The sequence below is a fragment of the Chenopodium quinoa genome, unplaced genomic scaffold, assembly GCF_001683475.1.
Source record: "Chenopodium quinoa cultivar QQ74 unplaced genomic scaffold, ASM168347v1, whole genome shotgun sequence".
NCBI lineage: Eukaryota > Viridiplantae > Streptophyta > Magnoliopsida > Caryophyllales > Amaranthaceae > Chenopodium > Chenopodium quinoa.
Genome location: NW_018744460.1, coordinates 3,205,979 through 3,224,622, shown reverse-complemented (window position 1 = coordinate 3,224,622; position 18,644 = coordinate 3,205,979). Strand labels below are relative to the sequence as shown.

Below are 18,644 nucleotides of genomic sequence, written 5' to 3'. Positions count from 1 at the left end.
GTTGTACTGGAGTTAGTGGAGTATTTATTTTGCATTTCTGCCTGTAGTTGTAGATAGCAAGCATGGGAGGTGGCAGGATCGAATCTTGTCCTTGCCAGATAGTTGCTATGCTCACTCCGATAAACCTAAGTCTTATTTTTCTAGAAAATTTGTCAATTACTATCTCGTATTAATGCCTCTTTGATAATTATTACCGCGAAATTAAAACAAACTTGCAAATTACTACCACAATTTTTTTTTAAGGAATTACTATTACTACTAGACTCCAGTTAAGGCCAATTATGAAGTCACTTTTCCCCCTTTAACCCACGTTTAACCATTTATTAAGCAATTAAACGACCAGAAAAAGAAAGAGAAAAAAAAAATCATGGTTACGGTTTTGACAGTGGGATATCAAGAACCGCATCCCTCTCATTCTCGGCAAACGTAGCATTTACCACCTTCTTATCCCAGTAGTCATATGCCGCATCAATTAAATCCACAACCCTTAAATCCGTATTGCTATCAGCATTAGGTGTAGGAACAAAGTGTGTACCCTCCCCATTGAGCCAAGCATCATCCCAAACCCAAATAGAGCGTCCATTTCCCACCCTCCATTTGAGACCATCTAAGAGTAGTGATTTCACACCCCATAAACATCTCTAACTATAGCTCGTGTTATAATTTATAGAAAAATTAACATTTGTTTACGGAATATTTGACAATGATATTGTAATTTTTTAAGGAAAATTTAGTTTTATTAATTCCAACTTTGGGCCATTTACTATTGATAATCCCAACTTTGGGGAGCATTTTCATTTAACAGGTCAAACAACCGGTGACCTGATTAAAAGGTTACTTTTTTATTTATTTTTTTCTTAAATAACACGTGTCTTAGTTTAATTAGTCACAACATAAATAAAAAAAATAAAAAATAAAATATCAAAAACACCACCAACCCCCACTCCTCCCCTTCCCCTTCCCCACCGGAAAACAGCCCCACCCCCTCTCCTTACCCTCACCCAAAACACCCCAAACCCCTCCCGCCCTTCCCCCGCTCCTGGAAAATGCCAATAGCCCTACTTGTACTTCGTAATTATTGGAAAATTAAACTAAAAGAAAACTTTAAAATGTATAATTTCACATTCACATACAACAAATTTTGGCTTCTATTCTTTTCCTTGATCGATTGTTGGCCTATCGAATACCAATCCACAGCCCACGTTAATCTGGATCACTTTGGCCCAATAAGATATGAGCCATTATCAACCCGCACCGACCCTAACCCAACCGCACCCAAATACCCAATAAACAGGTATAGTTATGTTAAATCTGCACTATCATGAATAATGTCCAGTTGTACTGTGTTGGAATGGGCTCGATAGAGATGCGACTTTCCAGCAAATAACCAGTCCATTCACCTTGGCCCGACATTCTCAGCGTTTGCTTTTGCAATACTTTTCTTTCACCAATCGTCGCTCTCTACAAAACCAAACAAACCCAAAAACACATCAGTACTAAACTACAAGATAAAATAACAAATAACAATACAAAATTTTAATTCAATACACGATTTTTTTTTCAAGTATAAGCCAATAACAAAAAAAAGTAATACATCATACCAATTATAAATGTACAAAAAAAAAAAAAAAAAAAAAAGGGATAGTTGTTTGTTCGTCTGTCTTATCCCAAAAGTTGGGACCCATGTTGTTTAACAGTTTCTTCGGCAAAATATCAATAACCCAGCAAAAAGTAGTGCCCCACAACCATAAGGTTAGTTGCACGTGTCTTTCAGCTTTCTCGCTCAAAGAGATTAATTGAAAATTTCTTCATTACTGTATTAATAAGGTAGTTCACAATTCAGAATTCACATTAATTAATTAATCACAATATTAATATTCTACTTTTGATGTTACCCATGTACCCAACCCTTTGAGGTATTCCGTATTAGCATACAGGCCAAAAATGTGTATCTAACCGAACCCAAGTCATATTGGCTAATAACACACTTCTCAGAACTCAGAACCGAACCACCTCAGATTGAATGGCTGAAACCCTTAGAGAGCAATAATGGGTTGTCATAATTTTGATCAATGGAACAAGAACAATGGGTTAACGAGTACATGTTGGTCTGCCATCAAGGGCAATAACAGTCCGTCCGTATTGGCACATAACCTCACAAATGGTGACTACTGTCACAAAAAACCACCACATCCCCCATCACAGTACAGCAAATGCAATCAGGCATGTATAGGTAACCACCGCTGATGGTGCAAAATTATGGAATGGCGTAACCGGTAAACTAAAGTTGTATAAAAAAACAGATCATCGGAAATTGAAACAGTAACATAAAAACCTAACTTACACCCCTCTAATCTAAAAACGAACCTAACACCGCAGAAGTTTAACAGAGTTCATAACATGTATCAGATCTAAAGTTGAGAAAAGTTCAAAGAGCCATTCTACTAGTATGCACTTTTTTTCTTTTCGAGTCTGCACCATAATGACACTAAAGAGAAATTGACACCATGATCATCATAATACAAGGATGACAGAGAGGATAAAGAGAGAGGGATTGACTTACATGCCGATGGGTCAAGCCTCCATCGGCATTTTTCCAGAGAGTAACAGAAGCCAAACCCCACGGTCCTCATCACTACCGTTTGGGTGGTCTTTCATCATCATCTCCATCATCATCACCAGAATCATCCTCTTCACCTGACCTTTTGCGCTTTGGTGGGGCCTCAACTTTCCCATCCTCATGATCATCCTCCTCCTCATCATCAGTATCTTCTTCGGTATCTTCATCATCACCATTCTCTTCAGGCTCAAAGTCAGAGGCATCCACCTCATCTTCGGCAGGAGCAACAGGGCGAACAAGATACCCGGTATCAGGCTCCTATAAATTCACGTTCAAGGGTCAGTAAAACTTGAAAGATTCACAGAAAGATGACCGAAACAACATTAAACATTACCCTCCGCAAATTCAGTGTTTACGTTGTAAAAATTGATAAGCACTCGTGAGCTCAGACTACCCAAACAAGCCACACCTTAGTTGATTTGAGGACTGTATACACTAGTGAGTCGTCTTTCGCTCTTAAAAGGTATGGAAAAGCCACCCAGCCAAAAACTCAGATTAAAATAATAGAATCATATCATCAATACTTAAAAACTTAATTTATAGTCAAAAACGAGATTACAGGTATTGATGAATATGGTGATTCGATTAATTTCTACAGGCTACACCAAATATTGAATTGATATTACATCCAAAAGTAATCATTGCTTACTTGTTTAGTTACTCCGTACATATAATTAGATCAATAGCATCCAACACAATATTTAGTGAGGCTAAAAATGCAAAAACTCAGAAGTCATGGTAAAAAATACAGAATTACAGCTACAATTTGACTTTTACCACCTTGATTAAGATTTGTTACCTAAGACTATCAACAATCAACACGCCCACACAACTACATGAGCAATAAACGACCTAACCCAGAGACAGCACCATAGACCAAATTTTAAAAAACTCTCACCAATAATGACCCATCTTTAAAAGCCAATGAATCCAAAACTCAGCCCCAAAACTTGACATGAAATGAATTTCATAAATCGGTCGCAATCAAGCAAAACATCCATGTAAACCTCTAATGGTTATTGTAAAAATAGATCAAAAATCTACACACACGAAACATTTACAACATTACCTTCATTAAAATTCCTTCTATCTAATCTCAAATTCCACAAACAAATGAAAAAGAACAAAACTTGAAACAAAAGTAAACTTTAAACCAAAATACTTTTTTGCAGATATAACAAAAAAAAAAACATTATTCAGAAAATCAGAAAAAAAAAAAAAAAACTCATAAACCCTAAGTCTCTACAAATAGACAGTAAAATACTCATTTTGACCACTACCAACCTCGAAATTGACCAAAACGCCCTCCAAACAGTACATAACCCTAATATATGTGCATAGATCTACGCTACAAAGCCGCAGATCTAATAAATTAAGCTCCAGTAAACCAGAATAAACAGCAGAACACATAGAAAAACTACATTAACAGCAGAAATTTCTGGAAAAAAGCATCAAAAACGAAGAAAATCACATATTAAGCATAATCATCACATAAAAACGCAGCACGTAAACAGATCTGACAATAAAATCCACACCAAATGCTGAAAACAACATAGAAATAATATAATTACCAGAATTTTGAAAATAATCCAGAAAATTAACAAAAAAAATTATACATAACACGAATTTCGTTACCTCGTCATCGTCATCACCGTCATCATCGTCGTCGTCGTCGTCATCATCGTCATCAGCATCATCATCATCATCATCATCATCTTCATCATCTACCGACTGAACTGCGGGAGTATCAGAAGACGGTATACCTTCCTGCACTGCATCCTCATCACCTTCATCATCGTCATCGTCATCATCTTCTTCAGAACCGTCACCACCGTCTTCTTCTTCCTCGCCGTCAACCTCTTCTTCTTCAACTTCTTCAACTTCCTCCTTTTTCTGGCCGTTAATGGCGGCTGCGACCTCTTTCTTCGCCGCCTCAATTTCTCTCTCCTCCTCCATCATCATCTTCATGGATACAATTGCAGAGATTTTTTGGGGAATTTTCCTTTTTTTTCTTGAAAAATATTTTTGGGGGTAAAAGGGGAAAGCAGGGGAGTGAAGAGAGAGAGAGAGAAAGGGAGAAACAGGGGAGGTTCGAACCAGTAGCAACTCTTGGGTAAGTGTGATCTCAGCCGTTGAAAAAAGATGAAAGTGGGATTGATGACGTGTAAGAAGATCGGACGGTTGTGGGTTGGTGATTAAGGATCTTTTGTGTGTTTCTGAAACTCACGTGTGATACGCGTGCGTGGAAGTTAGGGTTGAGGGTTTTTTGATAATTTTGAGAGGGGTTTGATCTTCTACTACGACTCTACGAGGTTTAGCTATCCCGAATATTCCTTCGAAGCTATGTCCGTACTGAAGGAAGCCACCATTTGTATTGGGCTTCTGTACTAGTGAGATAGTGGGCCTTCAGTTGGTTTGGAACCTTTGGGCCTATTGTATGGCTGTTGTTCTGGTATCTTAGTTAGACTCAATCTCATGATCCAATTTGATTTGTTCAAAAATATTGGATATCTAAAAATTTCGGGTCATAAAATATTCAATTCGATCCGATAAGTTAGTACGAGTAATAAGTTATTGAATTAAGGTGAATTGAATATAACTTAAGTAAACTAATTAGATTATAAGTACACAACAGAGGTTAACCATAAAGTGGAGTAATTGATGAGGGATGCATTAGCGAGATCACTTGCAATAGCAATAGAGATAACCATTTGTCCATCACCTAAATCCATTTTCTCTAACCGATCCATTGATTACTATGTAGAGTTATTATTAGAAATTTAGAATACCGTAGTACTTTTGGAAAGGGGAATGGGCAGACTAGACTAGTTATATCTTACATATTATATCTTACATATGCAAAGTTATCTAAGGTGGACTTTGTTGTTGTTTACAGTAAAAGAGGTTTTTTTTTTTTCATGACAAAGTGGAAAAAGGAGACTAGCTCCCAACCAACTTTGTTGTTATTTAAAAGTAGTGACCGCTATTTTAGTCTCAACTCTCAAACTTCTACAATTACAAACTGCGTAAAAGGGGTAATTTGGGGTGGGGGTAGATCAGTAGATTAAAGGGAATTTAATGTTATAGAAGTAAATTGAAATGAATGTCAATCCCTAACTTAATGTCACAAACATTATGGAGATGAGATTTTTTTTCCCTCATGCTTAGTGAACCTTCAGTGTACACCTACACTACACACTTTAAGCATATATGGTGGTCGGCAACATCTTTCAGTTCTGATTCTTTTATGTATGGATTTGGAAATGACAAGGAGTGCCCTTTAATTGACTTGCTGAAATGACAAAACAAATCATCTTTTTATGTCTATGTATAGTTAATTGGTCTCACGTATCATGTACATAACATTAATGGATCATATACATATGATCCTTGTACCAATTCAAATAATCTTGATGTAAGGCAACATACAAACTCAATATGAATTATAAATTATTGTAGCTCAACAATCAACATACATGACACGCCATCATTTACAAGTGTGATAAAGCTGCACATAAAATAAATCACAATTACAACATTAATTTGTATCAGAATCGACTTTTAAACAAGGCATGTTCAATTGTACACACGGAGTACGAGTGTATGACCTTTATCTAATCACACTCCAACCCTTTAACAAGTAACACGAGCTTAAAAGACTAAAATAACCGATTAACCATCACATTGACAAAGTTCACACTACAATACAATACGCAACTCCATTCTCTACACCTATCAAATTGTCTGTATTTTTGCACCAAAATAAAAAACCTCAAATTGTCTGTATTCCCCAAAATTCCAAAGTTGATAAAAAATGGGTCCACAAAATAACAATCCAACATTTAACTCCTCCCTTCTCTCTCCTCACTAGACCCTTCTTCTTCCTCCACCCCCAACTCTACCAAATTATATCTCCTATCTCCATCAAATAAATAAATAATTATTCCACCCTCTTTTTTTTTTTTCTTTTTTATTTCACAAATTTTCACCTCAAAATAAATTAGAATTATTAAAGGTGGATAGATCAATGGGTTGGATATGGAGAGCAGCGACATCGTCGATATACCGGTGGTCGGAGATAGGTATTCAGAGAGCATCATCGTCAATCTCCGCCATATTCCGGTGGTCGGAGTTTGATTTCACGAATTATACGGCGGAGAGATTGCAGTGGTTGAATATTTGGGTGTTTGATAACGTGCTATGGACTATGGTAACTATGGTTGAGTCTCTTGCTTTGTTTTCTCTCCTCTGTTTCTTTTATACTTTTTGTGGTTGTACTCTTTAATTGAAATAATCAATCAAATTAGTGTAATGTTTTTGAATTTCTGTTGTTGTTTATTTCATTGTATTTGTATATATTTATTGAGTATATTATGCCAAGTATGTGTTCGATCAAAAATCAAAATTACTGAGTTGTTACTGTAATTAGCTGTATTCTCCTTAAAAAAAAAGTTGTATTTATACTAGTACAATACAAAGTAATATTTGTAATTTGCTGGTTTCTTCAAAAAAAAAAAAAAATTGTAATTTGCTGGTTTTTTGAGCTTTAATTACTTGACATTTTGATTGTGTAAGAGGGGAGGGAGAGAGAAGCATTATTTTGTTTTCGAATTATTTATGGGAATAGTTGTATATTTTTTTAATGGTATGTCATGGTGTATTACAAAAATCTACGTATCTTCAAAAAATGAAGAAAACTCATCTAAATGTCATAATTTTGTCTAGAAAAGTTTATGAATTTTTTGTGCTTCGTAATGTGATTGAATAGGTCTCCATCCCGCTTATACCGAGTGTGCTCAAATTATATACTCCTTACTATGCACCCGAGCATATCTAGATTTTGAAATGTGCAAAATTATCATATGATGATATGAACAAGAAAATACTGCTTGATACAAGTGATACAACTATACAAGTGTAAAGATTTACGAGTATCATTAAATGCTGTGGCATAATTAAATAAGATTTATTGATTGTCATCCATATTATTTTGAAAATCAAATAATTTGGTCAAAATTAGTTGGAGTCAATTCTCCCATGAGTTATAACATTAGCAATTTAGCATTAATTATTTTAAAATCTTCTCGACGTTTTAGTTTTACTGTGACTTTTTGTTGAGAAAGGTTTGCTGAACCTTGTCAATCGTCATAAGCTCACATGATAGAATATACGATAGATATTCTGTTATGGAAGGATATATTTTGTGAATATTATGTAAATATTTTTTGAGATTTTCTAACATGATTAGGACTCATCTTTGTAATCCTCCAGGAGTTTTCACAAAATCTAACATGATATCACAACTCAGGTTTTAGATCTAACTTCAGCTTCCGCAAATTCATTTTTTTTTCCTAAGCCCTAGCCGCCACCCATCTTCCTTCCCTAGCACCACCTAGCCGGCCACCATGACCAAGGGTGAAGATTCTTCCTCGTCCAGCTTTCACCCTGCCTTTGGAGTTAATAATATCAGAAATTCAATCCCTTTGACTCTGATAGTGAGAAAGTTCAATACTCAAATTGGGTTGAATAATAAATTGAATGTCATGTTCATGCGTTCAACGTTATTGATCATATTAACCCTATTACAAAGCCAGCAGATTTGTCAGATGCTATGTGGAAGAAACTTGATTCGGTTGTAAAAAATTGAATCTATGACACAATTTCTACTGATTTACTTGAAAATGTATTGTGAAAAGGGGATACGGCGCAACAACTATGGGACAAACTCAAGGAGATATTTCAAGATAACAAAACTACTAGGGCGACTTATCTTGAAAATCAATTTAATCAATTGCATCTATCTAAATTTCCTGACATTGCATCATATTGCCGGGAATTGAAGAATTTGAAGGATCAACTTGCTAATGTTGATCAACCCGTGTCGGAACTAAAACTTGTAATTCGCTTGGTTCCGGGTCTTGTGAATACGGATTTTGACACTGCCGCTGCAATGATACAACAATCGGAGCCCTTGCTTTCGTTTGAAACTACGCGATCTTGTCTATTACTTGAGGAGTCGAGGCGTGCCAATGACCTTATTGTTGCCGCATCATCGTTGTAGCCCAATTCAATAGCTCGGCATCCACCAACACCGAAACCCCAACACAACAGCAGGCCCCTCCGACGGGCAAGGGTGGTGGCGCTGGTTGTCAAGGCCATGGGTGTGGCCGGGGTCCGCAACAGCAGCAGCAGCCCTAGCAACAGCAGCAAGGCGCACCAGGGGCACGTCACAGTAGCAATGGGCTGGCCCAGCTGCATATGGCCAGGCCACACAACAAGCCCCGCAATGGGGGTATGCTCCCTACCCGCACCCATAACAACAGCAGTGGGCTGCATCTCCTAGGCCTAGCTCTCCCTCGCAGCACGCCCAACCATAACAAGCATACTACTCGGGGCCTCCGCAACAACAGCAACAAGGCTTGAAGTATGGTCTAACTATGACTCCGACTGAGCTAGGCAATGCGTTTGCGACCATGAGTTTTCAGAATTATGACCCATCTTGGTACATAGATTCCGGCACCACTTCTTACATGACTAATCAAGCCGGTAATCTCTTACCCCTTTTTAATTTAAGCACTCATAATTATATTCAAGTTGGTAACGGTCAATGCATTCCAATTACGGGTTACGATCATTCCACTATTGCTAACAAATCCCTTACTTTACGTGATGTTTATTTAGCTCCACAAATTATCAAAAATTTAATTTCTGTTAGAAAATTTACATCTGATAATTCTGTGTCTATAGAGTTTGATCCTAGTGGTTTCTCTGCGACCGCAGCACCATCAACTTGTCTAGCCAGTTCTCTCACAGCCTTGTCTCCTTCTACATGGCACAACCGCCTAAGTCATCATGGGGCACCCATTTTTAATTTTCTTAGGATTAAACATTTGATTGATTGTAATAAGGAGCATGACTCCAGTTTTTGTGTAGGTTGTTAGTTGGGAAAACATATTCGCTTGCCTTTTCATAATTCAAATAGTACTACTTTTTTTGCCCTTGACATTATTCATGCCGATTTGTGGACTTTTCCAATTCATAGTGAAAAAGGTCTTGAATACTATTTGGTCCTATTAGATGATTGCACTCATTATGTGTGGACTATTCCTCTTGTCTATAAGTCTCAAGTTTTTCAAACCTTTCTTAATTTTCGACAATATGTTCTAATTCAATTTGAACGTCCTATAAAGTCTTTTCAAAGTGATCATGGTCGCGAGTTTGATAATGATCCGTTCAAATTATTTTGTGTCAAAAATGGATTGTTTTTCCGCTTCTCTTTTCCTCACACATCATCTCAAAATGGCAAAGTCGAACGCATGATTCGTACCATTAACAATGTTAAACACACTTTACTGTTTCATGCTTCCCTTCCACCATTTTTTTGGCATCATGCCTTGGAAACGGCAACATATCTTTTAAATATCCTTCCTACAAAAACACGCAATCAAATCACTCCGGCTCAAGCTCTTTTTTGGGGTTGTTCCGTCATATAGTCATCTTAGAGTCTTTGGGTGTCTTTTTTTCCCGAACCTTTCGACAACCATCCCACACAAGCTTGCACCTCGGTCAACACCTTGTGTCACCGAACATAGGGGATATCGATGTTTGGATCTTAACACTCAAAAAATCATTATCTCGTGTCATGTAATTTTTGACGAAAATATTCTTCCCTACAAAAACATCACTCAATTTAAAACCGTAGATTATGATTTCTTGAGCTCCGACGACCCCTCCCCATTGCTTCGCCATTTAGCCCACCCAAAACACACGAGACATCAACGTACGCAACGGGGTTGCGGCCAACAACAGTCAGCCACAACACACTTGCGGACTCCACTGCCACACCCAAACGCTGGCATTCCAGCAGGCAGCAGCACAGCCTAGGCCGCACGCTGACCCAACAAGCACATTGTCCGACAGCTGCTTCGCCTACCCCAACCTACATACCACCCCCCTTTCTTGGGCACCGCCACTTACACCAACTCGACCCCCACCTTCTTCACCACAAATGTAAACTCGTTCCAAACACGGGATCGTTAAACTGAATCCCAAATACGGCCTCACTATGTCCACCCACACTCAAGTATCCTACCGATACCCGTTTCCCAAAAATCACAAACAAGCCCTTTCCGACCCAAATTGGAATGTTGCGATGCGTGACGAATACAGTACTTTAATTGAAACAGGGACATGGGATTTGGTTTCTAGGCCTAAGGGGGTGAACATTGTCAATTGCATGTGGTTATTTCGTCATAAATTGAAAGCTATTGGTGATCTTGAAAGACACAAAGCTCGTTTAGTTTGTGATGGCAGGCCGGTGTTGACTGTGATGAAACATTTAGCCCAGTTGTTAAATCAGCCACTATTCGAATGGTGTTGAGTTTGGCTATGGCTCGTAAGTGGTCTATTCACCAACTTGATGTAAAAAATGTCTTTTTGCATGGTGATTTGAATTAGTGTGTGTATATGCATCAACCTCCCGGGTTTGTTGACAAGAGGTTTCCAGGCTATGTTTGCAGACTTCGCAAGGCTCTTTATGGCCTAAAACAAGCTTCATGAGCTTGGTATCAGCGGTTTGCTAATTATCTTTTGCAGATGGGGTTTGTCATTGCTAAGAGTGACAACTCTTTAATCATTTTCCGACATGGGAATGATATGGCATATTTGCTATTATATGTTGACGACATTGTGTTGGTTACATCCTCAGATAGGTTACGTGGGAGTATTATTCCTCACTTGCGGAACGGTTTTCCGATGATTGACTTAGGTCCTTCGAATTTTTTTCTGGGATTTGCTGTGACTCGTACTTCATCATACTTGTTTCTATCTTAGCAGAAAAATGCACAGGAAATTCTAGAACGCGTAGGTATGAGCAATTGTAAACCTGCGACAACTCCAGTAGATACTCAATCCAAGCTTAGTGCAGACTCTGGAAATAAATTTCATGATCCGACACTTTATCGCAGTCTTGCAGGTGCTTTACAGTACCTCACTTTTACTCGCCCTGACATAGCTTATGTAGTTCAACAGGTTTGCTTATTCATTCATGACCCTAGAGAGGCTCATTATGATGCATTGAAACGCATCTTGTGTTACATTCAGGGCACTATTGATCACAGGTTACACTTATATCCTTTAGCTCCGATGAACTTGATTTCTTACACTGATGTAGATTGGGGCGGGTGTCCTGACACTCGTCGTTCAACTTCTGGCTATTGTTTCTTTTTGGGTGACAATCTTATTTCATGGTCCTCTAAGCGTCAGGCTACTCTTTCTAAATCAAGTTCGGAGGCAAAATATAGGGGAGTCGCAAATGTTGTTGCCGAGGCTTGTTGGCTTCGTAATCTTCTTTTGGAGTTACATTATCCTCTCCGGCAGACTACTATTGTTTATTGTGATAATGTCAGTGCTATTTATTTATCTCACAATCCCGTACAACACCAACGCACCAAGCACGTCGAAATGGATATACATTTCGTCAAGAAATGGTGGCGTTGGGGCATGTACGGGTTCTACACGTTCCATTACGGTATCAGTTTGCTGACATCTTCACAAAAGGCCTACCTCGACAACCATTTTTGGATTTTAGATCCAGTCTTAACGTTCGTCCTCCTCCCACTATGACTGCGGGGGTGTGATAGAATATACGATAGATATTCTGTTATAAAAGGATATATTTTGTGAATATTGTGTAAATATCTTTTGAGATTTCCTAACGTGATTAGGACTCATTTTTGTAACCCTATATATATGAATAAATGGAATACATTACAACTTGAGGAGTTTTCACAAAATCTAACACTTATAACTTAATCACCTTAACGATTTAAATGACTATTTACTCCATCATTACGTATTATGTTACTTTTATATAAGTGGTATTTTTAATGAATATTCAACATGTAATTTTTTTTTTTTTGACAATAGCAAATTACAGGAAAAAACAACTAAAGTACTAAATTAGAGAGAGTACAGTGGCACTTTTTTGCGATATCATTAGCCTGTTGCACCTGTTCCCTCTTTACCTTACTAATAGAGCATATCCTCAATCGGACTACAACAGCCCTAATTTCTTCAATCATCCACGCAATCGATATATCATTCCCTCGGACACCTCTCAAGTTTTCTAGCAATAAGGCAGAGTCAGATAGAATGAGAACTTCCTTTTTTCCTTGATTAATTACCCATTTTATCGCTTCTAGACATGCCCATGTCTCACATTGTAAAGCCGAGGTAGCCGTGCCATATTTGCCTCCACCATCAAAAGTGTAAGACTGGTCAGACCCAGTGGTAGCCCAGACAGTACCCGCCCTTATGGAGGACTTATCCCAGGAGCCATCAACCTGCACAATGAAGTTAGCAAAGCTAGTTTTCTGTACTCCTAACTGGACATAAATAAAACCAGGCGGTAGAGTGGGGTATGACATCCCATCAGTCTCATTTTGTTCTAGACCCCTGATCCTTTCAGTAAAAACCTCGTGTTCCTTGAGAGCTATATTAACCAGTTCTATAGTCGTCGTTGTTGTAACCTCAACCCCCTTAATTACTCTTGTATTTCTTTCAATCCATAGTCCCCACAGAATTGTAATAAACCTGGTGATACGGGCACTATGCTTTCCATCCTCTCTATAGAAGAGCAGGATAAAGTGTTGGATCCAACTCCGAAGAGAAGGGAAACCAGTAATATCATGGCAAAAGGTCATAGGACTGCTATCCCAAATTGCTTTTGCCAGAGAGCAAAATCGGAACAGATGTTGGCTATCTTCCACATCCAAATCACAAAAGTCACACATTGCATTGATTGCTATTCCTTTGTTAGAAAGGTTTACCTTTACCGCTAATCCTTCATGAAGGAGTCTCCAAAGGAATATCTTCCATTTAGGTCAAATATTCAATCTCCAGATAAGTTTAGCAAATTCTTCATCTTTTGTGGAAAAATAGAAAATGTCAATCGCCTGATCCTTACAGAGAAAGTAATACCCCGTTTTAACACTATACCTCCCTTACTGATGGTGCTTCCAGTATAGATAATCTTCCTTTGATTCCAACGGAAGCTCCATAGCTAGGATGGATTTGGAGCTATTCCAATAAAAGCACTGTCTAACCTTGCCAGGATCCCAAGAGACATTTTCCCTATTAATGAAGTCGCTTACCCTCCATCTCATAGTAGCCCAAAGAGTTTGGTTCGAGTTTGCAATAGGGGTTTGACCTTTCACCCAAGGCATGCTAAAGGCCTTTATACTTTCCCCATTTCCAACCTTCCAAGCGAAACCCTCTTTGAATAAAGAAACCACTTTTTGTATCCCTGACCTCCCTATAGAGAGGTTACCCGTCTTACTACGAAAACTAGAATGCGCTCTAGAAATAAGAAGTTGTGGATTGAGTTGTATTCGGGAGGCTTGTTTGAAAAGCAGGGCCTCATTAAGTTTCGAGATGTTTCAAATACCTAGACCTCCCATACTCTTCGGGAGTTGGATAACCTCCCGACGAACCTAATGCATTCCTTTAGAACTATTGTTCGCCCACCAGAATCTGGCTATTAAAAAATCAATTTTGATTGCTACCTCTGGGGAAGCTTAAAACATTTCATGACATGAGCCGAAATACTAATCAAGACTGTGTTGATGAGAATTAATTTTGCTGCCTGAGATAAGTGCAAGGAGGCCCAAGACACAATTTTTTCCTGTACTCTGTCAACAAGGTATTGAAAGGATAGTCTTTTCTTACCTTGGATATCAATCGGTGCCCCTAGGTGCATCCCCACATTGGTCGTCCCAAACATGGACAAAATCCCTTTTAGAGAACACCTAATCTCTTTTGTTGTACTAGGAGAGAACTTAACAAAAGATTTTTTGCAGGTTTAGCCTCTGTCTCAATGCAATGCCAAATCTCTGAAGAATATCATTCACACACAAACATGATTCCTCGGTAGCCTTGAAGAAAAGCATAGCATCATCAGCAACGAACAAGTGGGAGATAGATGGAGATCTCCGTGAAACCTTAAAACCCTTTATCTAGCTTATGTCTTCTGCCAGTGTTAGCATTCTAGACAAGATATCCATACAGAAGAGAAACAGGTAAGGAGACAGGGGGTCTCCTTGTCTTAACCCGCACTTGGGAGAGAACGGTTTTGAGGTGTGCCTGTTGATGACTATTCTGTAACTCACTGTAGAGACACATTGAGAAATCATCCTAATCCAATGATTAGAAAACCCGTGCAAATGAAGAATCTTTGTCAGGAAAGTCCAGCTTACCCTGTCGTATGCTTTAGACATGTCTATCTTAACTGCTGCATGATTCGATCTACTTTTCAAATTTATGAGGTGCATGAGCTCGTGGCTCATAAGGATATTATCTTCCATATATCTACCTGGAACGAAGGCGTGCTGGTAGTCGGAGATGATGTTAGGGAGCAGCAATTTTAACCGGTTGACCAAACATGTAGAAATACATTTGTAGACTGTGTTGCAGAGACTTATAGGTTTGAAATGATTAGCAACTTCTGGAACCTTAACTTTCGGGATGAGGACAAGCAACGATTGGTTCCATTCCTTTAGCATATTACTTGGACACTGACAACAACCAGTTGCCCTACTTCCTTCCAAAAAAGATGGAAAAAATCCGCAGTAAACCCATCCGGTCCCGGAGACTTCGAGCCATTCATACCAAACATAGCTTTCCTAATTTCCTGAGTAGAAAAGGGTCTATCAAGCCATTCTCTATCCTCCCTACTCATAGCTTGAATATGCAATTGTCGAAGCAGAAGATCAATATCTTCCTCATGGGTTTCTCCCATTGTTGGATTAAAGACACTCTTAACCGACTTCAACACCATCTCCTCAACCTTATCTTGTCCTTCAACCCAGATCTCTTCATCATTCTGTAATGTTAGGATTTCCTTGAATTGTTGTTTCCGTTTCATTCTTCTGTACATTAATTGGGTGGGGCAATCACCAAATTTGATCCAATTTGATTTCATTCTCTACTTCCAGTACTCGAAACTTATCTTGCACTCTGGGATGCGGGAATTTATTTGATTGATGTAGTACTCCCCTTCTTGTAGGGAGTTAATGTTATCACCCACCGAACCCAAGGCTGAGGAGACTCCTATCCAGTTAATTCCCCAAATCTTTTTGTTTTGTTAAGCACCGACTTTGAAGAGAGACTCTCAGATTACCTAACTTCTTTGTCAACTGAAACATACAAGATCCGTGCACTTCTAACTTCCAACAATCCTTGACAATTGTTTTAACCTCGGGGAAATTGAGGCACCAATTTTCAAGTTGATACGGCCTATTAGATCTTTTAGAAGATGGATTGGAGTAGTAAGTGATCGCTGCATGATCAGAACATATGATCAGCTCATGAACCACTCTCCCATCTGGGGTGAGATTGAACCACTCTCCGGTAATGTAGGCTCGGTCAAGCCTTTTGAGAATAAGCTCCTGACCCATTCTTTTATTTCTCCAAGTAAACCGCGGCCCTGAGAACGGAACTTCAGTGACATCGCTACTCAGTCTCCAATCAAGGAAAACATCACTCCCTCTAATAAAATTGGACCCTCCAATTTTATCAGTCCCACTCTCAATTTGGTTGAAGTCGCCAATAACAAGCACATTTTTGTAATCCTCCAAAAATAGTTAAAGGAGTTCCCAAATCACTCTTCTGTTCTCCATAAGAGGCTCACCATAAAAGAAAAGTACATACTTAGTGTTTCCATTTATCTTAGAAATTTTACAAAAGATGATGTTCCTAGAAGAGTACAAGCAATCAACTGCATCATTTGATCAACTTAAAACTAAGATACCCTCACTAGTACCAACCGAATCAAAACCAAAAACATAAGTTGGTCTTAAACAATCTAACCTATGAGCGACATTAACAAAAGCCATTTTAGTTTCCGATATAAACATAAACATAGGAAGTTTAGAACGGTAGATCCACACTAGATATGGGATTTCAAGGGAGTGTGGATCGTTCAACTGTCACTATGTAATGATATATAATAAAAACAACAAATTTTAAAATACAAAAAGTGAATTACGGAGTACTATCGTGGTCAACTGTCACTAATGAAGGTGAGGAAGATTTTTGTCCAATATAAAAGTGTTAGAAGAAGTATAAGTTGTTGGATTATATGAACAAGATATTTCTCTCCAACAAATAGTATTTTCGGCAATTTTGAACTCAACTTACGGTTGTCGTTACTCTTTAATAAAAAAAATGAGTTCAACATAAACTCAATAAATAAATCGGTAGTAGATAAATTCTTATAAATTACATAATTCGTTTTTAATTAGGGGCTGTTTGGTTCGCAGGAGGTAATCGGAATGGAATGAACAAAGGGAATAAAAGAGAATGGAATGAAAAACCTTTCCAAATAGTATGTTGTTTGTTTTAAAAAAAAGTAAAAGGAATGGAGCCACCAGTCCACCACCACCACACAGCCACACAAACAACTCATTCCTTCAAATTTCCAGCCATCACAGCCAGCCCACTACCCAGCCACCACCTAGTCACACTCGCCGCCCCTAGTCGCACCTCCCCCACCCATCGCCGCCGTTCCTCACCGCCCAAAAACCCCACCCTCCCCCCAAAACCTTCCCCTACCCTCGAAAAACCCTAGAAATCCCTCCTCGTTCTTGTAAAAACCGCCGGCAGGGAGGAGGAGAGATTTCTAGGGTTTTTCGAGGGTAGGGGAAGGTTTTCGGGGGAGGGGAAGGGTTTTTGGGCGGCGAAGAAGGGAAACGAGAGGAAGGTGAGGTGCGGCGAGGGTAGCTGGGTGGTGGCTGGGCGATGGGATACTCGGGGAAGGGGCGACGATGGTCGGGGAAGGGGCGGCGAAGAAGGGCGACGAGTTATTTGTGCGGTGGTGGAAGGTTTTTAGGGGAAGGGAGGCTTATCGGTGGGCGGCGATGGTCGGGGAAGGGGCGACAATGGCGGTGGAGGTGCGACTAGGTGGCAGTTGGGTGGTGGGGGTAAGGTAAAAGGGTGGTGGCTAGTGTGTGTGTGGTGGTGGAGGGGTGGCTAAGGAAAGGGAATAGAAAAGGTAGGGGTGGGGAATGAGTTTAGAACAATTTTGGGTAAACCCAAAAATAAAAATGGAGAATGGGAATGACAAAAGATGCAAAACAAACACTTACAAAGGGAATAATTCCCATTCTCTTTCCCCATTACAGCGAACCAAACGGCCCCTTAGTATCCACATTTTGACTTTTGATATTTCGTATAATATTTCATTTGACTAACATATATGAACTACAAATACAAAGTACAAAAAAATTATAATCTTTTGTTAGATATGTTTTCATTTGTACTTGATTAACATTCTATTTTTAGTATTTTTTTTACAAGGCAAAAGCTAACGAGCGCCCCGGGGTGTTAGATAAGAGAACTAAAAGTGAAAACATTAGAATAAAACTAACATTAATTACACCGAACGACGCGTGATTTTGTCATGCATTCATAACTTAATACTATTTTTACTTAGCAATATATTCATTAGTTAACTAATACATCGGGGCGCTCGTTAACAAGATCTATCTATGTATTTAGTGATGATTTATTAACATAAAATTCATAAGTATAATTTTTCCGTGCCCTCGGGAAATGTTTTGTGATTTGGTAATTCAACTTTGGTGCCATAAATTTTATATTTATTTCAATTTGATGTTTTGAAATATATTGATATGATATAAAATATTAAAGTGCTGATATTGTATATATCTAATGTTGTTGATTGGATTGATAGTGAGTTCGGTCGTTTATAAAGTAGAGGAATTACTGTAATTACTAATAGTCTATCACCAATTGATTTTTAATATGGACCTACTTCGGCCTTATTTGTGAACCGAACTCTCCTCTTCCTCCTTGTTTGGGTTGTCCAGGCACATTTCATATAATCTCAAAAATCTAACACACATATAATACATTCTTAAACATAAATTCAAGAGATTTTTCTCAATATCGAGACTGAAAAATGACATTTTTTTCCCCTTACACTTATAATAGACTAAAAAGTTAA

General features: G+C 38.6%; 1 protein-coding gene across 2 annotated transcripts; it reads right to left on the bottom strand.

Annotated features, from left to right (window-relative positions):
• Nucleotides 1-1,072: 1,072 nt before the first annotated feature.
• On the bottom strand, nucleotides 1,073-4,923 carry LOC110697311 (nucleolin-like). 2 transcript variants are annotated; one of them, XR_002506481.1, is made up of 3 exons: nucleotides 4,256-4,923; nucleotides 2,564-2,878; nucleotides 1,073-1,461 (listed from the first exon to the last, which is right to left on the bottom strand). XR_002506481.1 is itself a non-coding variant. In XM_021874687.1 (2 exons), exons 1-2 carry the CDS (start codon nucleotides 4,586-4,588, stop codon nucleotides 2,636-2,638), a joined length of 576 nt encoding a protein of 191 aa, XP_021730379.1. In that variant the 5' UTR covers nucleotides 4,589-4,923; the 3' UTR covers nucleotides 2,229-2,635. The 2 variants fall into 2 exon arrangements, 1 of the variants encoding a protein (XP_021730379.1); XM_021874687.1 differs by lacking the exon at nucleotides 1,073-1,461 and having other exon boundaries at nucleotides 2,229-2,878.
• Nucleotides 4,924-18,644: the final 13,721 nt, after the last annotated feature.

Coding starts and splice junctions, on each gene's coding strand:
- LOC110697311 (XM_021874687.1), bottom strand. CDS start 4,588: ATGAAGATGATGATGGAGGAGGAGAGAGAAATTGAGGCGGCGAAGAAA. Junction 2,879..4,255: donor ACGGTGATGACGATGACGAG/GTAACGAAATTC, acceptor GTGAATTTATAG/GAGCCTGATACCGGGTATCT.